The sequence below is a fragment of the Salarias fasciatus genome, chromosome 5, assembly GCF_902148845.1.
Source record: "Salarias fasciatus chromosome 5, fSalaFa1.1, whole genome shotgun sequence".
NCBI lineage: Eukaryota > Metazoa > Chordata > Actinopteri > Blenniiformes > Blenniidae > Salarias > Salarias fasciatus.
The window spans coordinates 17,241,616-17,262,481 of NC_043749.1; the positions used below are offsets into that span (position 1 = coordinate 17,241,616).

The window sequence follows — 20,866 nt, forward strand, 5'->3', positions numbered from 1 at the left end:
CGGGATCAAGCGGATGTAAACTTAACATGTTTACATCAGCGGTCCGGTTGTGGTCGGGGCTGCGGCCATCCGAACCCCGGCGTGATAAAAACGCAACGAACCCTGGGTTTGTTTGAAACTGGGTTTTAATCTGATTACAGCGCAAAACAAAAAGCTCCCAAATGGAGCAAATGCAAACACAATGTATTTCAGAATTTTTCATAGCTTTTATACACTTCACAGGCTGTTGGTTCATTCTCGGCTCATAAAAATATCTTCACCAGAATCCAACAGGCGTCTTTTTGTAATTTAGCTCCACACAAAGTTTTTTTTTTTTTTTTTTTTAAAAGAGTTCACAGAAGACACAGTATACATCACATCATTTGTGATTTTAGTGAAAACAGAGAGTAGCATCACCAAAAGTGGAAATATAGCTTAAAATATTCCCTGCCTTGAATGTTTTCTTTGCATTTCTCTGATTTATTCAAGTTTCTCGTCACTGAACGTTGCCGGGGGGGATAAAAAGGCAATCTAATATCTCGGATTAACAGCCTGTTTTATAAATTTATGTTATAATTAGAACAAAAACACGAGTAATGCTGCAGATTATTGAAGTCCCTGAAGTATCGTCTCGCCCCGTCCGTGCCTCTCTCTTTGCCGTCTTTTTCCATTTTTTGTCAAACTTTTTTTTTTTTCCATTAAACTGCACAATCCTGCATGCTCCCTGCTCACTGTTCGTCCGAAGTATTTCTTAAAAGTATACAGTTAAACTCTAGCCTCATAATGGCTTATTTGTGCTGGCCTGTGTGCTGTGACTGATTGAAGATCGCAGCGAGGAGATAGGCCGCTGCGCAGTGACAGCCAGGCCTTGTGTCAGTACAAAGCTCTCCGTTTCTTCATGAACTCGGTGAACTGTTCTATTTCCTGCCTCTGTCGGAGCCCGCTCATCTGCCACTGCTCCCCGAGCCGGCCTTAAAATCCAGGCTGAACTAGGGAGTATCGCCGCCTCCTCCATCTGTCCTGAAACACTTTTTTTTTTTTTTTTACCCATCGAGACCCTGACGAGAAATGTGTTTATGAGACAGAAACAGAGACTCAATACCAGCAACCTCAATTCCCCCTCCCTCTTCTTCTCTTTTTCTGTAAATCACTCTATTTGTAAATGTTATAATTTCCCATTGTGTAGCGGGACGAGTCCATCGGTCTGATTTCGACTGCCCAGCGGTGGAAAACCAAACGTTATGTCACAAACTGAGAAAAACACAAATCCTCACATTAAAGAGTCAAGTCAGGAAATATTTGGCTTTTTGTCTTCTGAAATGACTGAAGCTAATGTGCAGTGATCGAAATAGCTGCTGATTGATGCTCTGTTTATCAGTTTGTAGATTAAGTGGCTCAGATGTTTCCTCTTACTTATGGTATAATAACATAACAGTACATTGCTTCTGTTACCTCCAAGCATTAATGTCATGAAAGATTTTTATATTTATCATTTTTTTATTTTACTTTTTTGAATATAGATATTGTTTTTCATTTGATGTCGTTGTGATCGGATGCCACAAATTGCTTTTTCCTTTAAATATGCAGTATAATTCAATATTCTAATAGCAAATTTGACTATTATGATTATCTTTGGCTGACCCATCTGATTAATCAGAAGATGGATTGTGACACATTGTTACTTTTTTGTGTAAAGTGAAGTCAAATTCAAGCTTTTTGGTTAAGATTTTGTCACCTCTGTATTATTTTTTTATGATTAAATGACTCACCCTAACTAAAAAAAAATACAGCTGTCAGTCATTTTGATAATTGAACAGGCTGTCTACACATAAAAACAGTTCAGTGGGGTCAGGGGCAAAAACGGCTCAATATTGTGATTTATTTTTACAAAACTTCACACAGTTTCTTTACAGGCAAGCACTTTTATTTAAAGGGGCGTAAACAATGGTTTACTAGTCAAAACTTATGGTATATACATATACATAGAAACACACTTTCTCACCAGTTTCTATGGCTGAACACAAAAAGCATCCCAAGTTGTAAATGCACCTCACAACTACACACATTTCCATAAGAGAGAAAAAAATATCCCCTCTAAAACATCAAGGTGAAGATTTCTATTTGCTTATGAAGCCTTGTTTGACTCCCAGCTTCCATCTCTTCTGAACAAACTCCTGCTTTTCTCCCTGCAGGTTGACTGAGGTTAGAGCCCGACTTACAGTTATTTCTAGGTGTGGCACGTTGTTGATCCAGACCCTCCTTTCTCTTTCCAGGAGTTTTATGACCACGCAAAGATCCTCTGGCAGGACGAGGGTGTGCGGGCATGCTGGGAAAGGTCCAACGAATATCAGCTCATCGACTGCGCACAGTAGTAAGTCTTCGCTTGTGTCGTTTACCTTTTTCCACCTCACGGCACACACTTGGAGAGGTACAAATCATCACCGCTGCTTCATTATATCCTAAATGTTTGCCTCAGTCTTCCTTCTCCTGGAGCGAGCTGCTAGAATGGGGAGAAAACAGGAGCTTTATGTCAAAAGCAACAGGCTATGAGGAGCTGGATGGACAGCAGCTGTCAGTTGTGTGATGTTGACAATCTCACAACATATTTGATATCTGTTGGCTCGTCGCTCCAGATTTCGTTGAGCTTGATCGCAGATCACTCTGCTGTGCACTTTTCTGTGGTGGCGCGTAAGTTGAATTTCCCAATAAGCTATCGGTCTCGTTATTCCTGCTTAACAACTGAGATGCGAGTCCGGAAGACGTCGTCTCTGTGTGTGTGTGTGTGTGCGTGTGTGTGAATCCAACTGACTGCGTGTCCTGAAATGACTCCTTGTCCATGGTTTTTTTCTGGGTATTGCATATCTTTTTCTTTTTTTTTTTTATCCCAACCTTTTATATATTTTAGCTTCGACTTCCTCGGCCTGCTCAGCCTGACTGTCTCAAAAAGACCTCTGTAATTAATACTATTAAATTAGATAAATTGTTGATACATTAGTTCACAGGTAGAATTTCTAGTGGAGGCTGCTGAAGGTGGAGCAAGTTTTAAACACTGTCATTTAGCTGGATTGTTTCAGTTGTTGCCAGCTTTGAGGGTTTGGCTTCTCGGGAGTGAAACAATGTTTTTGGTGTCAGGGTCTGGAGTGAAGATACAGAATATAATAAAAGTTCAAAACGTATTCTGATTGGCTATCTGACGATGATGAAGCAGCAGAAATGATGGAGATATGTTGGGTGAGATAATATCAGATCACGTGCAAACAAAATATCTCAGTAATTTGTCTTTGAAGAGCGATTATCATCACGTCCTCACCTTCTGTGTATATAACCTTACAACAGCAATGACAGCCGCCATTGTAATTTAGAGAGACTGCAATTAAAAAAAAGGCAGATTTCACTGTCTGGACAAAAATGTGCACGAGGATGTATTTTTCTGTTTGTTTATTTGTTTGTTTTATGTGTTTGTTTCTTCAGAAAAGCTCAAAAAAGCTTCACGTATTGCACTAAATAATGATTTGAATTGCAACCACAGCAGTTTATTGAGAGTTCTCTCCAATACACAGACCTCATATTGAAGCATTGGGCTGAACATATAGGCAGCAGGACTTATATAGAAAAGGGTAAAGCCTGTTTCTTTCAAAACCAAGTAGTTATAAGTAAAATCAGTTGAGGATGATATGCAAATTGTTATTTGCTGTATTATATTGTTACTTATTTTTGTATTGTTACAGCTTCTGTATGTATGTAAGGAGTGGGGTCCACTGTTTTAATCTTGCGAATCGAATGTAGGCAGGCATGAAAGTCACAGCTATTTTTTCAAGTATATATTATACGTATACTAAAATAGAATTTAAACTCTTTACTGGAATTTACTTTGCTCGTTTTAGCCTCCAGTATAAATTATTTTGAACTTTTTGATCTGCTTTTTTGTAGCTATACGTTTCACAGGCCACATTTCAACAAAGGAAAACAGTACTTTTACTACTATCATTAAATACAATTTAGGCAATGCAACAGTCGCATCTTTAAAAGGAAATTCTATACTCTTTCCACCTCTGTATGTATGTTGCATTCACTCAATAAGGAGTGAACTGAATGAAGTCGCAGTGTTCTGTCTGAAGTCTGGAAACGTGCAGGTGTAAAAAGACTCAGGGAAAAGTATTTGAAAGGTCTACTTAGTTATATGATATGATGTGTGTAGAATTTTACGGGAGTATTTATTGAAATGATCATTAAAAACACAAATCAAAGGCTTGAGGAGACATACTTATTCCATTTTCCGGCTTATTCCCCGACACAGAACACTCTCTCCGCCCTTAAAACACACAAAGCTTCACAGAATCACAGATCTCAGGGGTATCGGGTGAAACGAAGAGACGGTGGTGAATCGGGCGCTCGTGAGATCTGCATGAAGACGTGTTTTCAGATTGATGCTCGTCTGTACAGTACAGTCCAGAGAGCCTTGCCCCGTCATTTCCAGTATGGGGCTGCTCCTTGAGGCAGAAGCTTAGAGCCTCCAAAGGTTTCATCATGTTCCAGGTCCAAAATGGTGTGTGAAGTCCACTGAGAAGGTCCACATCTCTGTGTGTGTGTGTGAGAGAGAGAGAGAGAGAGAGAGAGAGAGAGAGAGACACTGTGGTGCTGCTCTCATGGGCACAGGTGTTTGTTACTTGTGTAGGTGGAACTGCACGCTTGTAAGACGGAGGCTGATCGTCAGTCCAGCCTGTCGCCGTTTCCGGCGATCACGACAAATCTTTCCTGTGAAGGAGTGCGATCGCAGACGAAGAGAGGCACAGGAAACTGCAGAGACTGAATGGGAGGAGAGGGTTTCCCTGCATTGTGGGATCTCTCCTCTTCCTCCTCCTCCTCCTCCTCCTCCTCCTCCTCCTCCTCCTCCTCCTCCTCCTCCTCTCCTCCACACCCAGCAGCCCCAGTGTTATGGATCAGATGCTGGGCTGGGTGGCCAGACCGGAAGTGCTCCCCTCCCCCCTCTGTGTGCTTATGTAAACGGAGAAGCAGAGAAAGAGAGAGGGGAGAGCTATTTTTAACCCAGGCAGGCTGCAGAAGGAAAAAGAATGAGCGAGTGTGTTCGGAGGGAGACAACTTCAGCATTATTGATGACGGTTGTTAACATTAAATGAAAACGTGAACCCTGGATCGGCACAGGAGAAATCCAGCCCACCTCAGACTTCCCTGCTGCCACCTTTCCTTCTCACGCTCTCTCTGTCTCTTGTTCTTTTTTTGTTTTTTTTTGTTTTTGTTTAATGAATTACATCATCCAGTTCATGTCATAATAGGAGAAAGAAAGGGAAGAAGAATCTGAGCGGTAACGCTTTGTTGTCTCTGTGCGATGTTGAGGAAATCACCGAGGCCGGCCTCGCTGTCATTCTGCTCGGTCATGCTCCTCCACGATGGGTTTTCGTTGCTGCTGCTTCTTATTAACACTTCCTGAACGCGATCATGGTCTGGCTTTGCGAGGATGTTGTTGCCCTTGGTTTCCCGGCGGTGCCGGCGAGGTCCCTGTGACTGCAGGCCGCTCACGGCGACTGCGTGTTCCTGCAGCGGGACCGAGGCCGAGGGTTTGCTTTGTCTGAGAGGACCGGACCTGTTTGTCAAGTTTCTGTTGTTTCATCCACTAAAAAGATGACAGAGTCATCCAGAAATATACTCACCTGAAAGCAAACCGTGCCTGAGATGATTAAACCAGGTTCTTTTGATTGTCAAAACTGAAATTCAGTAGAAACACATGAGATTTAATGATTTTCTGTAAAGATACACAATAATTGATGCAAAATTCACTGACATTGAAATATTGGAAGGTAAGTTAGCCAAGAACAAGTTTTTTGATGATACTGCATTGTAAATGGCTTCATGGAGATTAACGTTTGTAGCAACGTGGACTCGTCCAATCAGCTCTGCAGATCCCACAATCAGTCTCTGAACTCTTTGAAGGTAATAACCCTTGACCGGGGACTTTTAACCCTGATTACACTGCAACTGAATGTAGACCTTGGATCCAGTGGTCAAAATGTGACCTGAGGATATTCTTCCCAGAGTAAAAGAGGAACTTTCTCATTCTGTCCATACAGAAAGATGTATTTTAAATTTAATTCTTTTCAAAAGAAAAACTGGTGGATTGTTCTCAGCGTTATTAAGTTATATCTGCTGCTGTGTCGCGAAACTTGGAATAGATTTTACAAATTTTTGCATCAATACAGCGTTTTAAATGAAAAAACAAAAAGTGCTCGTGGGGCGTATAAGAAATAAAGTATAAGAAAGAAACTGAGTACATGCACATGGCGTGGCGCACATTCTGGAAAACAAGGCCATCATGAGACCCGGCTGACCGCTTGCAGACAGCTGGAAAGAGTGAACAAAGCTGCACAGCAGTCGTCTGTTCATGCAGAAGTGTTTGAAAGTCTTACACTTTATGCAGTTTCTACATACGGCATGTTTTTGAGAACGTGGCGACAGGTTGTGTTTTATTGGCCAAAGGCCGGCATTTTCTTGATACTTGAGACACACTGATCTTCGTGTGGAGGCTAAAGAGAGCTCGTCTGATCACGCCAGTCTTCACCGCTTTCTGCGGAAGAAGCAGCAGCGTCTCTCTGCGGCGTGAGAGCAGCAGCTTCTCTGACCGGAAGGCGCTGAACAGAGTGCCAAGGGCCGCTCAGAGCACCGCCGGGGTCTCGCTGCCACCGATAAGGGACTTGGCAGAAAAATGTTGTCTGTCAAGGGCGTTGAGGATCACTCAGGACCCCACTCCGTCTTCTCTCCTCCCCTCGGGCAGGAGGTGCCGCAGCCTGAGATGTAAAACAGTCAGGTTCAAGGACGCTTTCTTTCCCACCGCCATCCGCCTGTTAAACAGACGGTTGTAAATACCACAAGTGATTTTACAGTATGGCACGTGCTGTCACTGCTTATTTTACTCTCTCTGCAGTGATTTTCTGATGCAATTTGCCTGAATGATTATGAAGAAATCCGATCTATTAATGTATTTTGAAGAAACTCTTTATATGTTTCCTGGAAAAACAGCGTGAACCCAGAAAAAAATGTGCCAGAAGTTCTTTTATGTGTGCTGACATTATGCTCGTCCGTGGCTCTTGAATTTTAGAAAGATGTTCTTACCTGGTTATCGTGTGCCATCAAGTGCCAGACCCCCCCCTGAGTTTCTCCCTGATCGCCCCGCTCTCCCCTCCACCCTCCTCCCTCCCCCTCGGCGATGTGTAGCGGTGTTCCTGCAGGGACAGAAAATGGCTGGGATCAAGTCTGACTCATCGTGGGGAGGGAGGGGGGGAGTGAGGGGACGGGAGAAACGGGGGGGGGGGGGGGGGGGGGGGGTGGATAAGGAAGCACTAAGTGATGTTTGGGGGGGTTGTCCTGGAGAAAGACGCAGGTGCGGGGCTGCAGCAGATGTTGACGGTGCTGCGGATGAGTCAGGCGCATTTTAAAGGTGAAGCAGAGCTGCTTGACGGAGGGTTCTGGGAAAGTTTGGAATAATCTCACTTATTTTGTGACTTTCTTCAAGTTGTGTGTGTTTAAGTGGAGCTGATGAGTTTAAATGGCCCGTTCTCTTTCTCTCGTGCTCTCGCTCTCTCTTCCTCCATTTTTTGTTTCTTCTGATCTATATTATTGCTAATTTTTCCTGTTTTTCATAGTTTCTTTTTATCCGTTTTTTTTTATTTTGCCATATTTCTTTCTCTGCTCTTCAACTGTTTCCCCCACTTTGCATATGTTCACCTAACTTCATTCTTTCTCTCTTTCTTTTATGTCTTTGTTTCTCTTTATTTATTTTTTTCCTATATTCTGGGCTTTTTTTAGGTCTCACATTTCCTCATTTTTTTTCTTTCTTAGAGTTTTTTCTCCCTCTATATTCTATATTTTCTCTTTCGATATCTCATCTCTTTCTGTTTAGCTTCTCAACATGTTTCTTCTTTCTCTTTATTTTGAAAAAAAAATTCACACCTCACCCATTGCTGCTTTAGTTCTTTTTTTGTAGTTTAGTTTTAATTTTGTCATTCTTTTATTTCTGTTTCCTTTAAGTTCCGTTGTTCATATAGTTATTTTATAATGATCTTTTTTTGCATCCTAGACATTTTTTTTAATTCCATGTTCTTCCTTTTACTTTCAAACTTTTTAACTTGCTTCCTCTCTGTTTGAAACTTTACATGGTTTTTTTTTATTAATGTTCACTTTCTTCTAATTCACTCCTTTTATTCTTTGTCCTCTCTCTCTCTCTCTCTCTCTCTCTCTGTCTTTCTTCAACCCACTCTCATTCCCTGCATTTCTCTGCCTGCATCTCTTTGTTGCCGACTCTCTTTCTATCCCCCTCTCCTGCCATCCCTCCTTCCTTTCTTTCACTCCCCTTCTCTCTCTCTCTCTCTGTCCCTCTGTCCCTCTGTCTGTCTGTCTCTCCCTCTTTCTGGCCCCTCTCCAGTAGCACAAGATTTGGAGCCGATTGTCTATTTATAGCGCCTGTGGTTCTGTCACCATGACAACCAAGCTGGAGGCCAGGGCGCCAGGGAGCTATTTTTGGAGCAGCGCTGTAATGTCAGACACAGCCTTCTCTCTCTTTTCTTTCCTCCTCCTCCTCCTCCTCCTCCTCCTCCTCCTCTCTCTTTCTCTCTGCCTCTTTCTTTCTCTCTCGCTCTGTGTTGTGTGTGTTTATGTTTGACGAGGGATCGACCTGCGAAGCCTTTGGTTTGGTCTGAAGCGTTAATGTATAAAGAAGCAGCAAAGCCTTCTTGAATCTGTGCACGAACACCCCCCCCCCCCCCCCCCTCCCCAACCACCACCACCCCTCCCTCCTCCTCCTCCTCCTCCTCCACACGAGGAAGCACCAAGACCATTTTCTGAGTCGACTTGGAGCTCCGGAGGCTCGTGAAGCTCTTCAGTTTTCTCTCGTGCACAGATTGATTCCAGCCCCCGTCGTAGCAGATTCAGGCGGTCGCGCTCCGTTTTGCAGCGCTTCGAGTTTTTATCTCAGTCCCGTTTCACCTTCAGCTCCCTGTTTCCTCTTTTCGGAGTCAACCAAACATATTATGTGTGAGCCTGCGGTGTTTTTCAGCATGGACAAAAGTAACGGATTACAAAGTCTCAATTTATTGTAATCAAGTAACATTTATTGGTACTTTTAGATTTTTTTTTTTCAAGTGTAAAAATTTCTATAATTTAGTCTTTTAATCTGCATGTTTTGCAGTTTGTTCTAACAGAAAAGTCCAGATACTTATTAGCATTAGTTTCCTAAAAAAAATATGAGTTTCATTTCTATAAATATGTAGTGTGTGTGAGGGATGATATTTGAATGTAGATATTTTTAATCAGCCCAATGCCTCCAATTATAAAAGCAATTCGTAGTTGAAAAGCAGCTCACCTTTTAAGCAGTTTACGAGAGCAGCAGTTTTAGAGTATTGTTATTACAATTTTTAAAAAATATATTTATTAATTTTGCTTTTAGGTGCATTGAAGCATTACAACAGTATTTGCTCTTGAATCCTGTTCACTATATTAGAACGAACAAGTCTATAAACAAAACAAAAAGAAAACCAACTACCTATAAGTAATGGGGACTGACATATCAATGAACTAAAATTCCATTGTTGATGTAACTGGCCAAGAATAAATCTTTAACAGATCTTTCTCTAATTTTACCTAATATCTATAAATATAAGACGTGTGTGTCACATACTCTGTATGCAGAATCATGGCAAAAAAATCATGTGTGGGTGTGTGTACAAAAATTAGTTGTTGCATTTTGTTACTGCACTGAATTCATCCATTATTGTAGGTTGTTTTCTGAAAAAAAAAGAGAAAAAGTTTTATTAAGTCCCAATAAAGTTCTAACATCATATTTTTAAAATGGAAATGTTCTTTTTTTTTTCTTCTTCTTCTTTCTTTTAAATCTAAATGAAGCTAATGACTGACATTCATTTGCAGGCCGGACAAATCGTGCAGCTCAGTGCAGATTATTCCTGTGTGGATCTGAGGATGTGCACTGTGTTCATAATCTGAGTAATCCTGTGTCCTAATACTGCCACTTTAACAAGATGAATGCATTAATGCAGGATTGCATTATCAGCTTTGCCCGCTGCTGATGGAGCTCTGTAGGTCGGCAGGAAGATGTGGAGGGAGAAACAAAAATTAGGCTTTTGGATACAACTTATTTGTTCTACTTTACTTCAGGTTTTTTTTTCTTTCTTTCTTTTTTCAAAAGTGACTGTTAAAATACACTGCATTTTGCAGAAGTTGTTGAAATGATTCATTGCAGTTACTTCCTGAAATAAAGTATCACAACAATTAAAAATTATTTAAAAAACAAACAGTTATCATGGAGTTTCCTTTTTTATAGGAACTATTAAAACAAAGTCTTAAATGTTTCCCTAATTATTCCCTTATTCCCTCATAACTTCCAAGTCTACTTTTATTTTTAGTGCAAATAAAAAAACTACAATTATTCAAACAACTTAAAACATGCACTTTTTTAATTCGTCCATATTCAATTGTTCCAAAGAACAAGCACAATTAAATTTAACATGACCAAAAAAAAAAAGAAAAAATGGAAAAAATACAGTGCTTCATCTTTTCATGTAAATACTGAGTTATTTTCACCCACCAGACAAGTGGGCTGTGTGTATTTCCAGAGTTTAAGTCCGCCTGTCTGCGAGCCCAGAATAACCCTGGGAGGTTATACATAACGCCGCGGCCCTCTCTGTTACTGGGGCAGCCACTATTATTTAGTTAAACTTACTAGGCACGGTTATTATGGGCACTTCTCCTATTAATAGGAAGTACGGCTAAAAATTGAGCGCTGTGTTTGTCCCGGGCGTGTCGACGCCTCGCGGTGCGGCGGAGCCGCAGATAAACGGCGGCTTGGCCTCGGCAGATGTCAGCGGCGGCCATGTTCACTTTGTCATCATTAAAGTGTTCGGATTCTGTCACATCCTGATTATTTATGTTTTTGAGAAGCCAGTCGTGTGTGTGTGTGTGTGTGTGCGTGTGTGTAAGGAGGGACGGCTCTTTGTTGCACAAACTGCCCTCTTCTTCTCTCCCTAACCATTTTCCTCCTCCTTCCTGCCGTCTTGTCCGCCCGTCCAGTGCGGCGGTTTCCGCAGACCCCTCCGCCGCCCCCGCCGTTGCTCTCAGTGTGTTACCTGCAGCCCCCCTGTCACATTTCACCCCTTCCTGCCACATTCCTAGTTATCTCACAGGGGGCTGCATACCTGTTCTCAAGCGTCTTGCCTTTCTAGTTTCGGGAGCGGAGCTGCCGAGCAGGCCGAGGATCCCACAGGGTGGGGAATCAGTATTTATCTTTTAAAACTTGGGGAGAAAAAGTGAAACTCTGAGGTTTTAGTTGTTTTTTTTTTAAATAATTTTGTTTGGGGGAGCTCAGACGTCTGACCTAAAACACTGAGAGAAACAATGAAAACCTAAAAAAAGATAAACCTAAAACAATGCTGGTATCATTTGGTACCAGAAACATGGAATAGTGTTTCGCTTTTCTTGTTTTTAAAATTGAAATCCTCTTTAGTAGAATGAATTAGCCCGGCAGATTAACAATGTTAAATATTTTCAACATTTAAATTAATGCAATCAAAGTGCTTGGAAAAGATACACACCTTCAAAAAAATAAAAAATAATAAAAAAAAAAGTGTTACTTTTGTTTTATTGAAAAAACAAAAAGTTTTGTCGTATTATGTCGCAGTCAGTTTATCTAAAATAATAAAAGTACATTCTGAACACACATTATTGCACTTTTTACAAATGTATTAACGAAGTAAAAAGTTGTTCAGGGTCCAAACTGAGATCCTGCCTGCCACAGTGTTTCTCTTCAGACTGTCACTTCCTAAAACACATGATCCCTGCAAAACTTTTTGAACACATTTTCAATAATTTGCTCTCACATTTTTAATCATTTTAGTAGCAATAAGGTGGATTTACCGCCGTCCACTGTTCAGTTCTAGGTCCCAGCAGCTTTTGTTGCGTGTGCATCGAAATTGAACAGAGATGATATTTAGATGGCGTCATGTAAACACTTCTGTCTGATTTAGATCTGCCCTATCCGATTAAAACGCATAACAAACCCCAAATCTTGTGCCCACGAGTGGCATTCTTGATGGTATTCTTATGCATATAAACTCGTACATCAATAGGTTTAGGGTTGGGGGTCATGTAAAAATTCAATCAAATTAACAGAAAAGTGTAATTGCAGTTTAGTTCCGATTTGAAATTGACAGTGACGTTGCGTCTTCATCCACACGTGCAGCAGAGCTTGTAAAGACCATCACTCTGCAGCACTGATGTGCCCTGAGCATGAATTGTTGTGGGGTCAACAGCACACAGCAGTCCTGGTTGATCAGTGCAGGCCAGTGGAACCGCCAGCATCGTTGACACTACAGCTTATAGATAATCATCAAATTCTTCTCTGGAGCAGAACTGACCCACAACTCAGCCGACTCCTCTCTCCGCTGCCGAGCCACTCCTGTTCTTCTTAAATACTGTGAAAAGGCTTCAGCAGCTGGGGTGTATAAACCTCTGTCCTTTGCGTGTGTTTTTGTCCATATTTGTCTGAAGCCCGTGACGTATTTCATACACACAGACATGTAATGGGAGGCATGATAAGTCACTTGAGGTATTTTTTTTTTCTAGTTAAACACACACTTCAACTTCCTTAGTCTGGGACACAAGAGAGACGCTCTTGTATCTGCTCCTGTTCAAGTATACGTTGCTCAGTTTCTTTACGCCCTGACTCCGTGCAGGGGACGCCTCTCTCCGGTCGCTCTGATAAAGTCATGAGAAGAACATCCCACACCTTTGAGGAGCAGCGGTGAATGTAGGCCAGCTCAGCAGAACAATTAGCATGAGCCTGGGTAGGCACTCTGTGAATGCGATCGCGCTGTAGGCCTGCATACCCACCCACGCACAGACACACACACCACACACACACACGCAGACGCACACTTCGCCTCCTGTGCAAGTACTACTACAGCAGCTCCATTGACGAGGCTCCTCCGGCTGCTGGTGACTCAGACTGGCTGCCTCTGATCTCCCTGTGAATTAAATCACATGCCCCCTTGTGGCAGCTCTGTCTCAGCTCTGTGTGTGTGTGTATATGTGTGTGTGTGTATTACGAATGTGAACTGCATTATGTGTTTGCTTCAATGTATCTTCATACGTTCATGTAGGAAAGCAGCTTAAAATCTAACCGTGTGTTTTTTTTTGCACTTGTTGCAGCTTCTTAGATCGGATCGACGTGGTCAGGCAGAACGACTACACGCCCACCGATCAGGTGAGACGCTCAACCATCAGTTCTTATCACAACAATCTCACTTCTGAGTTTAAATGTAGTGTTTTTTTTATTCTAGATTTCAAACTTTATTGATCATATTAGATATTTTTTTAAATAAATAAATAAATACCACCACACAGTATGTGATTATTGATCATGAAAACATCCAAAAAATTCTGTATTTGCCCAAAGTTAAGAGGCCAAGACTACGTTAACAAAAATGACTTCACAAAAGTTACATAATACCAATATTTAATTTTGCTCTTTATATCTTCTCCATTCCTGCTTTTGTTAATAATCCTGCATTTTTGTTTTTTTTGTTGTTTTTTTGTTTTGTTTTTTATTTCTCAGGACCTCCTGAGATGCAGAGTACTGACGTCTGGAATCTTCGAGACAAGATTTCAAATAGACAAAGTCAACTTCCAGTGAGTTGCAGTCACCTTTGTCCCAGTGTTGCGCTGTGAAACGATAGGTTGGGAGAAAGGTTTTGTCTGTTATTTCTTCAGAATACAGAAAAATGTTGCTGAAATCACAAAAGAAACATTAGATCTGCTGCTGGCAAAAGGTTCAACCAGTGGGGATGTAAGAAATCTGATTACCTGAATGCAAGCATCTGCTCTGGTCAATCGATAACTTTTAAAAACATTTAACCTTTTACATCTTCCGAAAGCCATCGATGCAATGTTATTTTTATTTTTATTTATTTTTTTGCTGTGAGACTGTGAATGAAATAGTTTAACTTTGTGTGTGTGTGTGTGTGTGTGTGTGTGTGTGTGTGTGTGTATTGCAGTATGTTCGATGTGGGAGGTCAACGAGACGAACGCAGAAAATGGATCCAGTGTTTTAATGGTAGGAGGGTTTATTCCTGTCATGAGGTGAAAACGCATGTTTTTGTTCTGATAAACAACAAAAGACAAGGAAGTGAAGTTTTTTCTAATATTCTTTCTTGTTTGTCATGTTTCTCCGACCCCCCCCCCCCCCCCCCCCCCCCCCCCCCCGTGTGTGACAGATGTGACGGCTATCATCTTTGTGGTGGCGAGCAGCAGCTACAACATGGTGATCAGAGAAGACAATCAGACTAACAGACTACAGGAAGCCCTCAATCTTTTCAAGAACATTTGGAACAACAGGTCAGAGACGCTTTGCAGTGATCCATCTCCAGTTTTTTTTTTTTTCTTTCTTTTTTCTTTCAGGGATCATCCTTAAGTTCAGTTGATCTGAAATTGAAACAAAGAGAACCATATTGGAAGAAATGTGTTCAAATATGAGTTAACAGTTCACTTTTGCAAGGCTCGGTATCTCGTAATCGGTAATCGGTAGCTCCTGTTCACTTGGATTCATGTATCCAAGTGTTCTTGAGCAAGACACTGGGAAAACAGCTTTAACGCTCGTTATTCTTCTTGTGTAGTGAAGTTTGAATCGCAGGGACACAACAGAATGGGATGATTTTAAGGTGCAAACCCTCAATAAAAGGCAGTGGGTTTGGAAACCTGGCGCTGACCTTGTTCGTCGCTCTCCACAGGTGGCTACGGACCATTTCGGTAATCCTCTTCCTGAACAAGCAGGACCTTCTCGCCGAGAAGGTTTTGGCAGGAAAATCAAAAATTGAGGAGTATTTCCCGGACTTTGCACGTTACACCACGCCTGATGATGGTGAGACTGACAGAGATTTATTTTCAGCTTTCTTTTCTAAAAAGACACTGTAGATAGATGCACCTGCTTCTCTGACTGTGTAGGATTATTTTGACTTCAGTGTGACCAGATTTCCTTCTGTCCAACAGCAATACCAGAGCTGGGTGAAGATCCTCGCGTTACCAGGGCAAAGTACTTTATACGGGACGAGTTTCTGGTGTGTACAAAGCTCAAATTCAAACAGGTAAAGCTCGTTTTACCTGTTTGAATTTGAGCATTTTTCTTTCTTGTTTCCTTTTTTTTTATTCGTCATGAGCCAATTCCAGTTCACTCCCATCACACTCATCAGTTTGAATCTGATTGTCCAGTTTTTTTGAGCATTTGTCAAAGTTTTGTTTAAATTTTTGTTTTTTTTTTATTCATGTGTGAATTTTATGGCCACCATAGGTTCTCTCTCATGAGGGCCGAGCGCTGTTCATATATAACTCGTGGTTAACGTGGAGAGCAAAGAAGTCCAGACGTCCCTCTCTCTTAAATGGGAGGCGACTCGGGTGCATCCTAATCAGATGTCCAAACCACCTCGACCGGCTCCTCTCGGTGTAAAGTACCTGTAGTCGCGGCTCGATTTTGCCGAACGCGCTCGCGTCTTTATCGACGACGGGTTTGGAAAAACTCAAATTCTGATATCAAGCCCTGTCGGGAAACTGCCTCAGCGGCGCTGACTTCCTTTTTCTCCTGTGTGTCTTCCAGAGGATCAGCACAGCCAGCGGGGACGGACGCCATTACTGTTACCCTCACTTCACCTGCGCGGTCGACACGGAAAACATCCGCCGCGTCTTCAATGACTGTCGCGACATAATCCAGAGGATGCACCTACGGCAGTACGAGCTCTTGTGATGGATGGCAGCGGCGTCCGCTCGGCTTGTATACCAACCAACCAACCTACCTACCTACCTACCTACTTTGCTACTCCCGTCATGACCAGATAGCTCAGCGCCCCTCCACACCTCCACCAACCTCACCTTAACAACCTCCCCCCTCCCCCTCCGGCTCCCCGATGCAACCTCTCCCGGGAACACGAACACAGCGGCTGCAGATCTCCGTTCTCAGATGCAGTCGACGGACTCGCAGCAGATCCTCCACCCGTCAGCCTGCTTTGACGCAGGGAAAGAGGGTGGAGGCTGGAATTGCTCGGCGTAGGCGACCTCTCCTTTCAGCTCTCTCTCAGACACGTGAAGACACACACACACACACACACACACACACACACGCATAAAGGTACACACACACGCACGCAGCAGAATAACACATTCTGGTGCCTCGATAAGTTTTAATATCACACTCGTTCACACTCTTTATGAAATCAAGTCCTGCTTTTCACACCCGGTGGAGGCCAGATTAAATAACACTTTCTGAGAGAGAGGGAGGTTTGTTCAGCGCGTACTCACGACAGACCTTTCCGGGGAAGGACGGCGGACGCGGGAGGGCGGCGAACGGACACGGCGAAGGGCTGCAAGCCGCTGTTTTTTTTTTTTTGTTTCCCGTGCCCACCGATGGACTAATTGACTAGTGGCTGCCTGTGGATGTGAGCGTGACTCAAACATAAGGCACGCGGCCCACATGACCCCTGCTCTATCGAGGAAGGACAGCAAAAAAAATAAAAAACACAAACAAAAAAAATATTAAAAAAAAGAAAAATATAAAGTGCATAAATTCATGCATACCAGTGAACTTCATGCAGTGCAAAAAATCCAAGCTATATATATAGATATTTATATATGTGTGTATATAAATATGTATATATATATATAAATATATATATAAATATAAATATTATATATTCATGTAATAACACAATTCAACTTTTAAGTTTTTGTTAGTTTTTACCCCATGTTGTGTGTTGGTGTACACTATGTGTGTGATCTGCCTCTGTGCACCATTTAACCTCCCCCTACATAAACACACACACACACACACAAAACACATATCTTTCTCACACTATTTTTTCCCTTGCTGCTATTTGACAACTATTCCACATGTGGGAAATGAACGAGGAGGAACGTTTAAGAAAGTAAGGAAAAGCAATGATTAATGGAGACTGGATGTAATGGATTTACCCACAAGTGGACAGACTGACGCTGACACACACACACACACACACACACACACACACACACATGCTCCAGTCCTCCGCAGCCCCCTGTTCACCCGCACCACACACACCCCTTCCTCCTCTAGCTTCCGCCTTCCCTTTTGTCTTGTTCTCTCACCCTCTCCCATTCCCCATCGCCATCTCCTCCTCCTCCTCCTCCTCCTCCTGGCTTTAATTATGTCTGTCTTTATTTTACTGCTGGACTATTATTCTTGTACAGACTGTAAAATGTATTATTTTGTACAACTTTATTGAAGATGAAAAAAAAAAAACCGAGAACTTGTAGAAGATCCCTGTGCCTTGATCACGACTGTACGTGTAAAAATGAGCTAATATGTAAGTTATGTTTCACTGCGCTGTACAGCTGGACGGGTCTGTCCCGCCTTGTCCGAGCTGACTTGCCCCCCTTCACTGGGGGCTATCGATTTTTTGGGGGGGACAACTTGGGGAGGGGCATCAGATAGGGTGGAGGCCTTTCGTCTGTTGCTTTTTTTTTTACCCCCTTCCCCCCCTGCTGTTTTTTTTTTTCATTAATTTGTTTTTGCTTTGAGTCTCCTCTGGTTTATATACTAAGATATGAAGGAAAAACGATAATCAGACACACCACCTAATGCTCTGTAGTGAAAGATAGTACTGAAACCTAACACAAGTTAATATATACATATATATATAAAATATATTTCAGATTATATTTTATATATATGTACTATCCACTTATATCTGCTCTCCGCTGTGAGCCGTCACCCCGGAGCTCACCCTGGGACTACTCTGCTGTCTGTCAGTTACATCTGCAAACATTTCAGAAAGGTGGCGGGTCTGTGGGCAGCGGGGCGGGGCGGGTGTTCTTCTTTTTTTCTTTTTTTTTTTCTTATTATTTTTATTTTTGATTTAGCTTTAACTTTTTGAAGGAGAGGGGAATATCCAATTGCAAAACATTGCTTGTTTCTACATAAACCAAATTCTTTTTGCTTAAACAAGAGGAAACAGTTGTATTAGTGTTTGGTTCATTCCCTAGACTCACAGTGGTAGATCCTCACATGTCGACCACGCCACACACACGCACACACACACACACACACACACACACACACACACACACACACACACACACACACACACACACACACACACACAAAGACCTGTGCAACAAAGTATTACAGCCACAATGAGGATTAATACATTAAAATGACTTTGATTCATTTATATATATATATATCTATTTTTATTGTTAATTGAGAGTCAAGACAGATAACTGACATGAGACCAAAAATTTGATATCTGACACAAATAAAAACATTTTTTCTGTCTATTTTATCTCCTTCATGTGGCTGGAATACACCGTCATGGCTTAATTGAACAGTCGGACTATAGATTCGCAGTATGTCCTGCCTTACCTTCATGAGGGTCCTGATGTCCAGCGATCTGGTTTGCGTCACATTATTCTCACACATTAATATCAAGAAGGGCAGAATCAATACAATGAGAAATAATCCAAAATACTGTTACAATATCAAGACCTTCAAATGTATCATTTTTGATTCAAACAGAACCTGATGCCATATACAGATACATTTTGCCAATGTATAACCTATGGACATGGTGCATGCATGTTAATTTAACAAATTTTAAATTTTACTAATTGATTTGGATTTTTCTAAATTCATCAGTTTTGTAGTTTTGATTGTTGTGACCGATGTTGGTCATTACAACAGAGCTCTTTTGTCACGTGAGCACAGCAACCACAACGACTCATGGAAAATCCAGCAATTAATTTGATAAAATGACTGATTTAATATTTTTAATTCAATCATTCAGTTGATTATCATTATGCTTAGCTTGAATTAAACCCAGTACTCGGGTAAACTGAGGTAAAATCTGGTTAAAATGTGCTTAATATGAAAGTCATTCTTCCATTACTTCTGAGACAGAGCATTCATTTGAGTGCTGCAAAGTATTGAGAGCCAGGGTCACATGTCACCCACATGCCACCTTTTTTGACACATTCTCATCATAGTAACATGGTTATGTACTAATGTCCCACTGTGCATGAAAAAGTTGAATTTATAATTCCATGTAGTTGGGAAATATTTACTATTTAGGAAACTCAAATAACTGATTTTACTTTCAAAAATATCAAAATATTAAAGCACGCAATTTGTTAATAATTCTTTTCACAAACAGTTGTAGCTGTCGTAGAATGATTTGTTAGGCCAACACTTAATCCAATGTAAATCAGGCAATTACATTTATTTGTAGTATATTTTATTTAAAAGGAAAACTACATCATGCAGAGAAGTCACTTCCCCTAATCTATAGAGGAAACTAAACCTTGACGACTAAAACAACTGGACATTATGACCTTCATGAAGGCAGAAATAAGAAGAAGACAGGTGTGTCTAATAAACCAGGAACTGGATGTAGGCAAATATGGATTTCTCACACCAGTCACCGTCCAGCACAACTTCTTACTTCATATTTTGATTGTCTTCTACTCGGAACAGATGTCCCACATTTTCTGAAAATGCTCTTGTTTCAGAGGATCCATGCTTTCCTTGATGACACCAAGGCCTCATTTCTCACGTCTCTGGACCACACTCTCATAAATTCTCATGTTCTCTGGTTTAAAGGGCACAACTGACAAGTATTTGACTTTTTGTCACCTGATACGGTCGAAGTGTGTCATGTAACGCACTCTGTCTCCGGGAACATGCTGTCATTGTGTCGTTAAAGTATGAAGTTGTTTGACTTCTGTTCACGCTGATAAAAGCAAACAGGTCTCTGAGGTTCAAACATTTAGATCTGCTGCAGTGATAATGTGAGGGAAATTGAACATATACACTGTATATCTTTATGTCTGCACCTTTTTACCCTCACCTGTGCTCCCCTGAACATCACACCGGCTGCTGCTGTGAGTGAGTCCACTTGCAGCTCAGGTGTGACACAACAAAAAAACCTAGTGCTGATCTGATTTTTTTATTTTAGTATTTGTATGTTTTTCTTTGAATTTTGTGCAGAACCATGCACTAGTACATAATTTAGGTCTTCTGACAGTGAGAGATCATACATGACTATATCAGAGGGAAAAAAATCCACATATCAACAGGAAGAACATGTCAGCTTAAAAACAAAGCAGTGATGTTCTCTCTGAGGCCAATGTGCTAACTACTACACCTCCCAGACATAAACATACACATTTATTAACTGACCTCTGAATGAACCATGAGAAGAAATGAAACTCAAAGATGGGAAGTGAATCACGAGAGAATGAAGCTGGTGGATGTGAGGCTAACTGGTGATCCAGACCTGCCCGTTGGCGTGATTGTGAGAGTGTGTGGTTTCCTGTCGATATGTTCGCTATCCAAGGAACCTCTGGAAACTTTGGTTAGACAAATGTGAAGAGACAATGCTTCCATCTTCACATCTGGCACCACCTGCTGCGTAAAGGAGTCAGACTGTACACGTGTCCATTAAAGTGATGTCAAAGGGCAGAAAATTATCTCTGCAACACCAGATCAGCTGAACGCCAAAAACCAACCCTGCGTCTAAGGTACGTGGCCACCTACGCTCTATAAATACTTAACTGTTGCAACATGTGATAGCAGTAAATGCAGTTATTGCAGCCTGCTCCTCTCTGACAGATATTTCTGCAAGGAAATTAAAATTGGCCATTGAGATTGATAGGTCTGTGGTTGTAAAGCACAATACACTCTCAGAATCTGATTTATTTAGCAATAAGCATCCTGTGATGTAAATATGATTGAAATATCCCACAACCTTGTTATTTACATACAGAAAACGGAAAAGAAGTTGTCATTTGCATT

At 41.5% G+C, this 20,866-nt stretch overlaps 1 protein-coding gene across 3 annotated transcripts in view; it reads left to right on the forward strand.

Annotated features, from left to right (window-relative positions):
* LOC115388620 (guanine nucleotide-binding protein G(s) subunit alpha-like) overlaps positions 1-17,372 on the forward strand; it is a 30,864-nt gene extending 13,492 nt beyond the window's left edge. For 2 of the 3 annotated variants that reach the window (XM_030091836.1, XM_030091838.1), the window contains exons 6-13: positions 2,253-2,350; positions 13,207-13,261; positions 13,613-13,686; positions 14,052-14,110; positions 14,271-14,391; positions 14,784-14,914; positions 15,043-15,137; positions 15,644-17,372. In XM_030091836.1, the coding sequence (XP_029947696.1) occupies positions 2,253-2,350; positions 13,207-13,261; positions 13,613-13,686; positions 14,052-14,110; positions 14,271-14,391; positions 14,784-14,914; positions 15,043-15,137; positions 15,644-15,790 (780 nt within the window). In that variant the 3' untranslated portion in view covers positions 15,791-17,372. The remainder of the gene's footprint in view (positions 1-2,252; positions 2,351-13,206; positions 13,262-13,612; positions 13,687-14,051; positions 14,111-14,270; positions 14,392-14,783; positions 14,915-15,042; positions 15,138-15,643) is intronic. The other variant, XM_030091837.1, reaches the window with a different exon arrangement.
* The last annotated feature ends 3,494 nt before the right edge of the window (positions 17,373-20,866 follow it).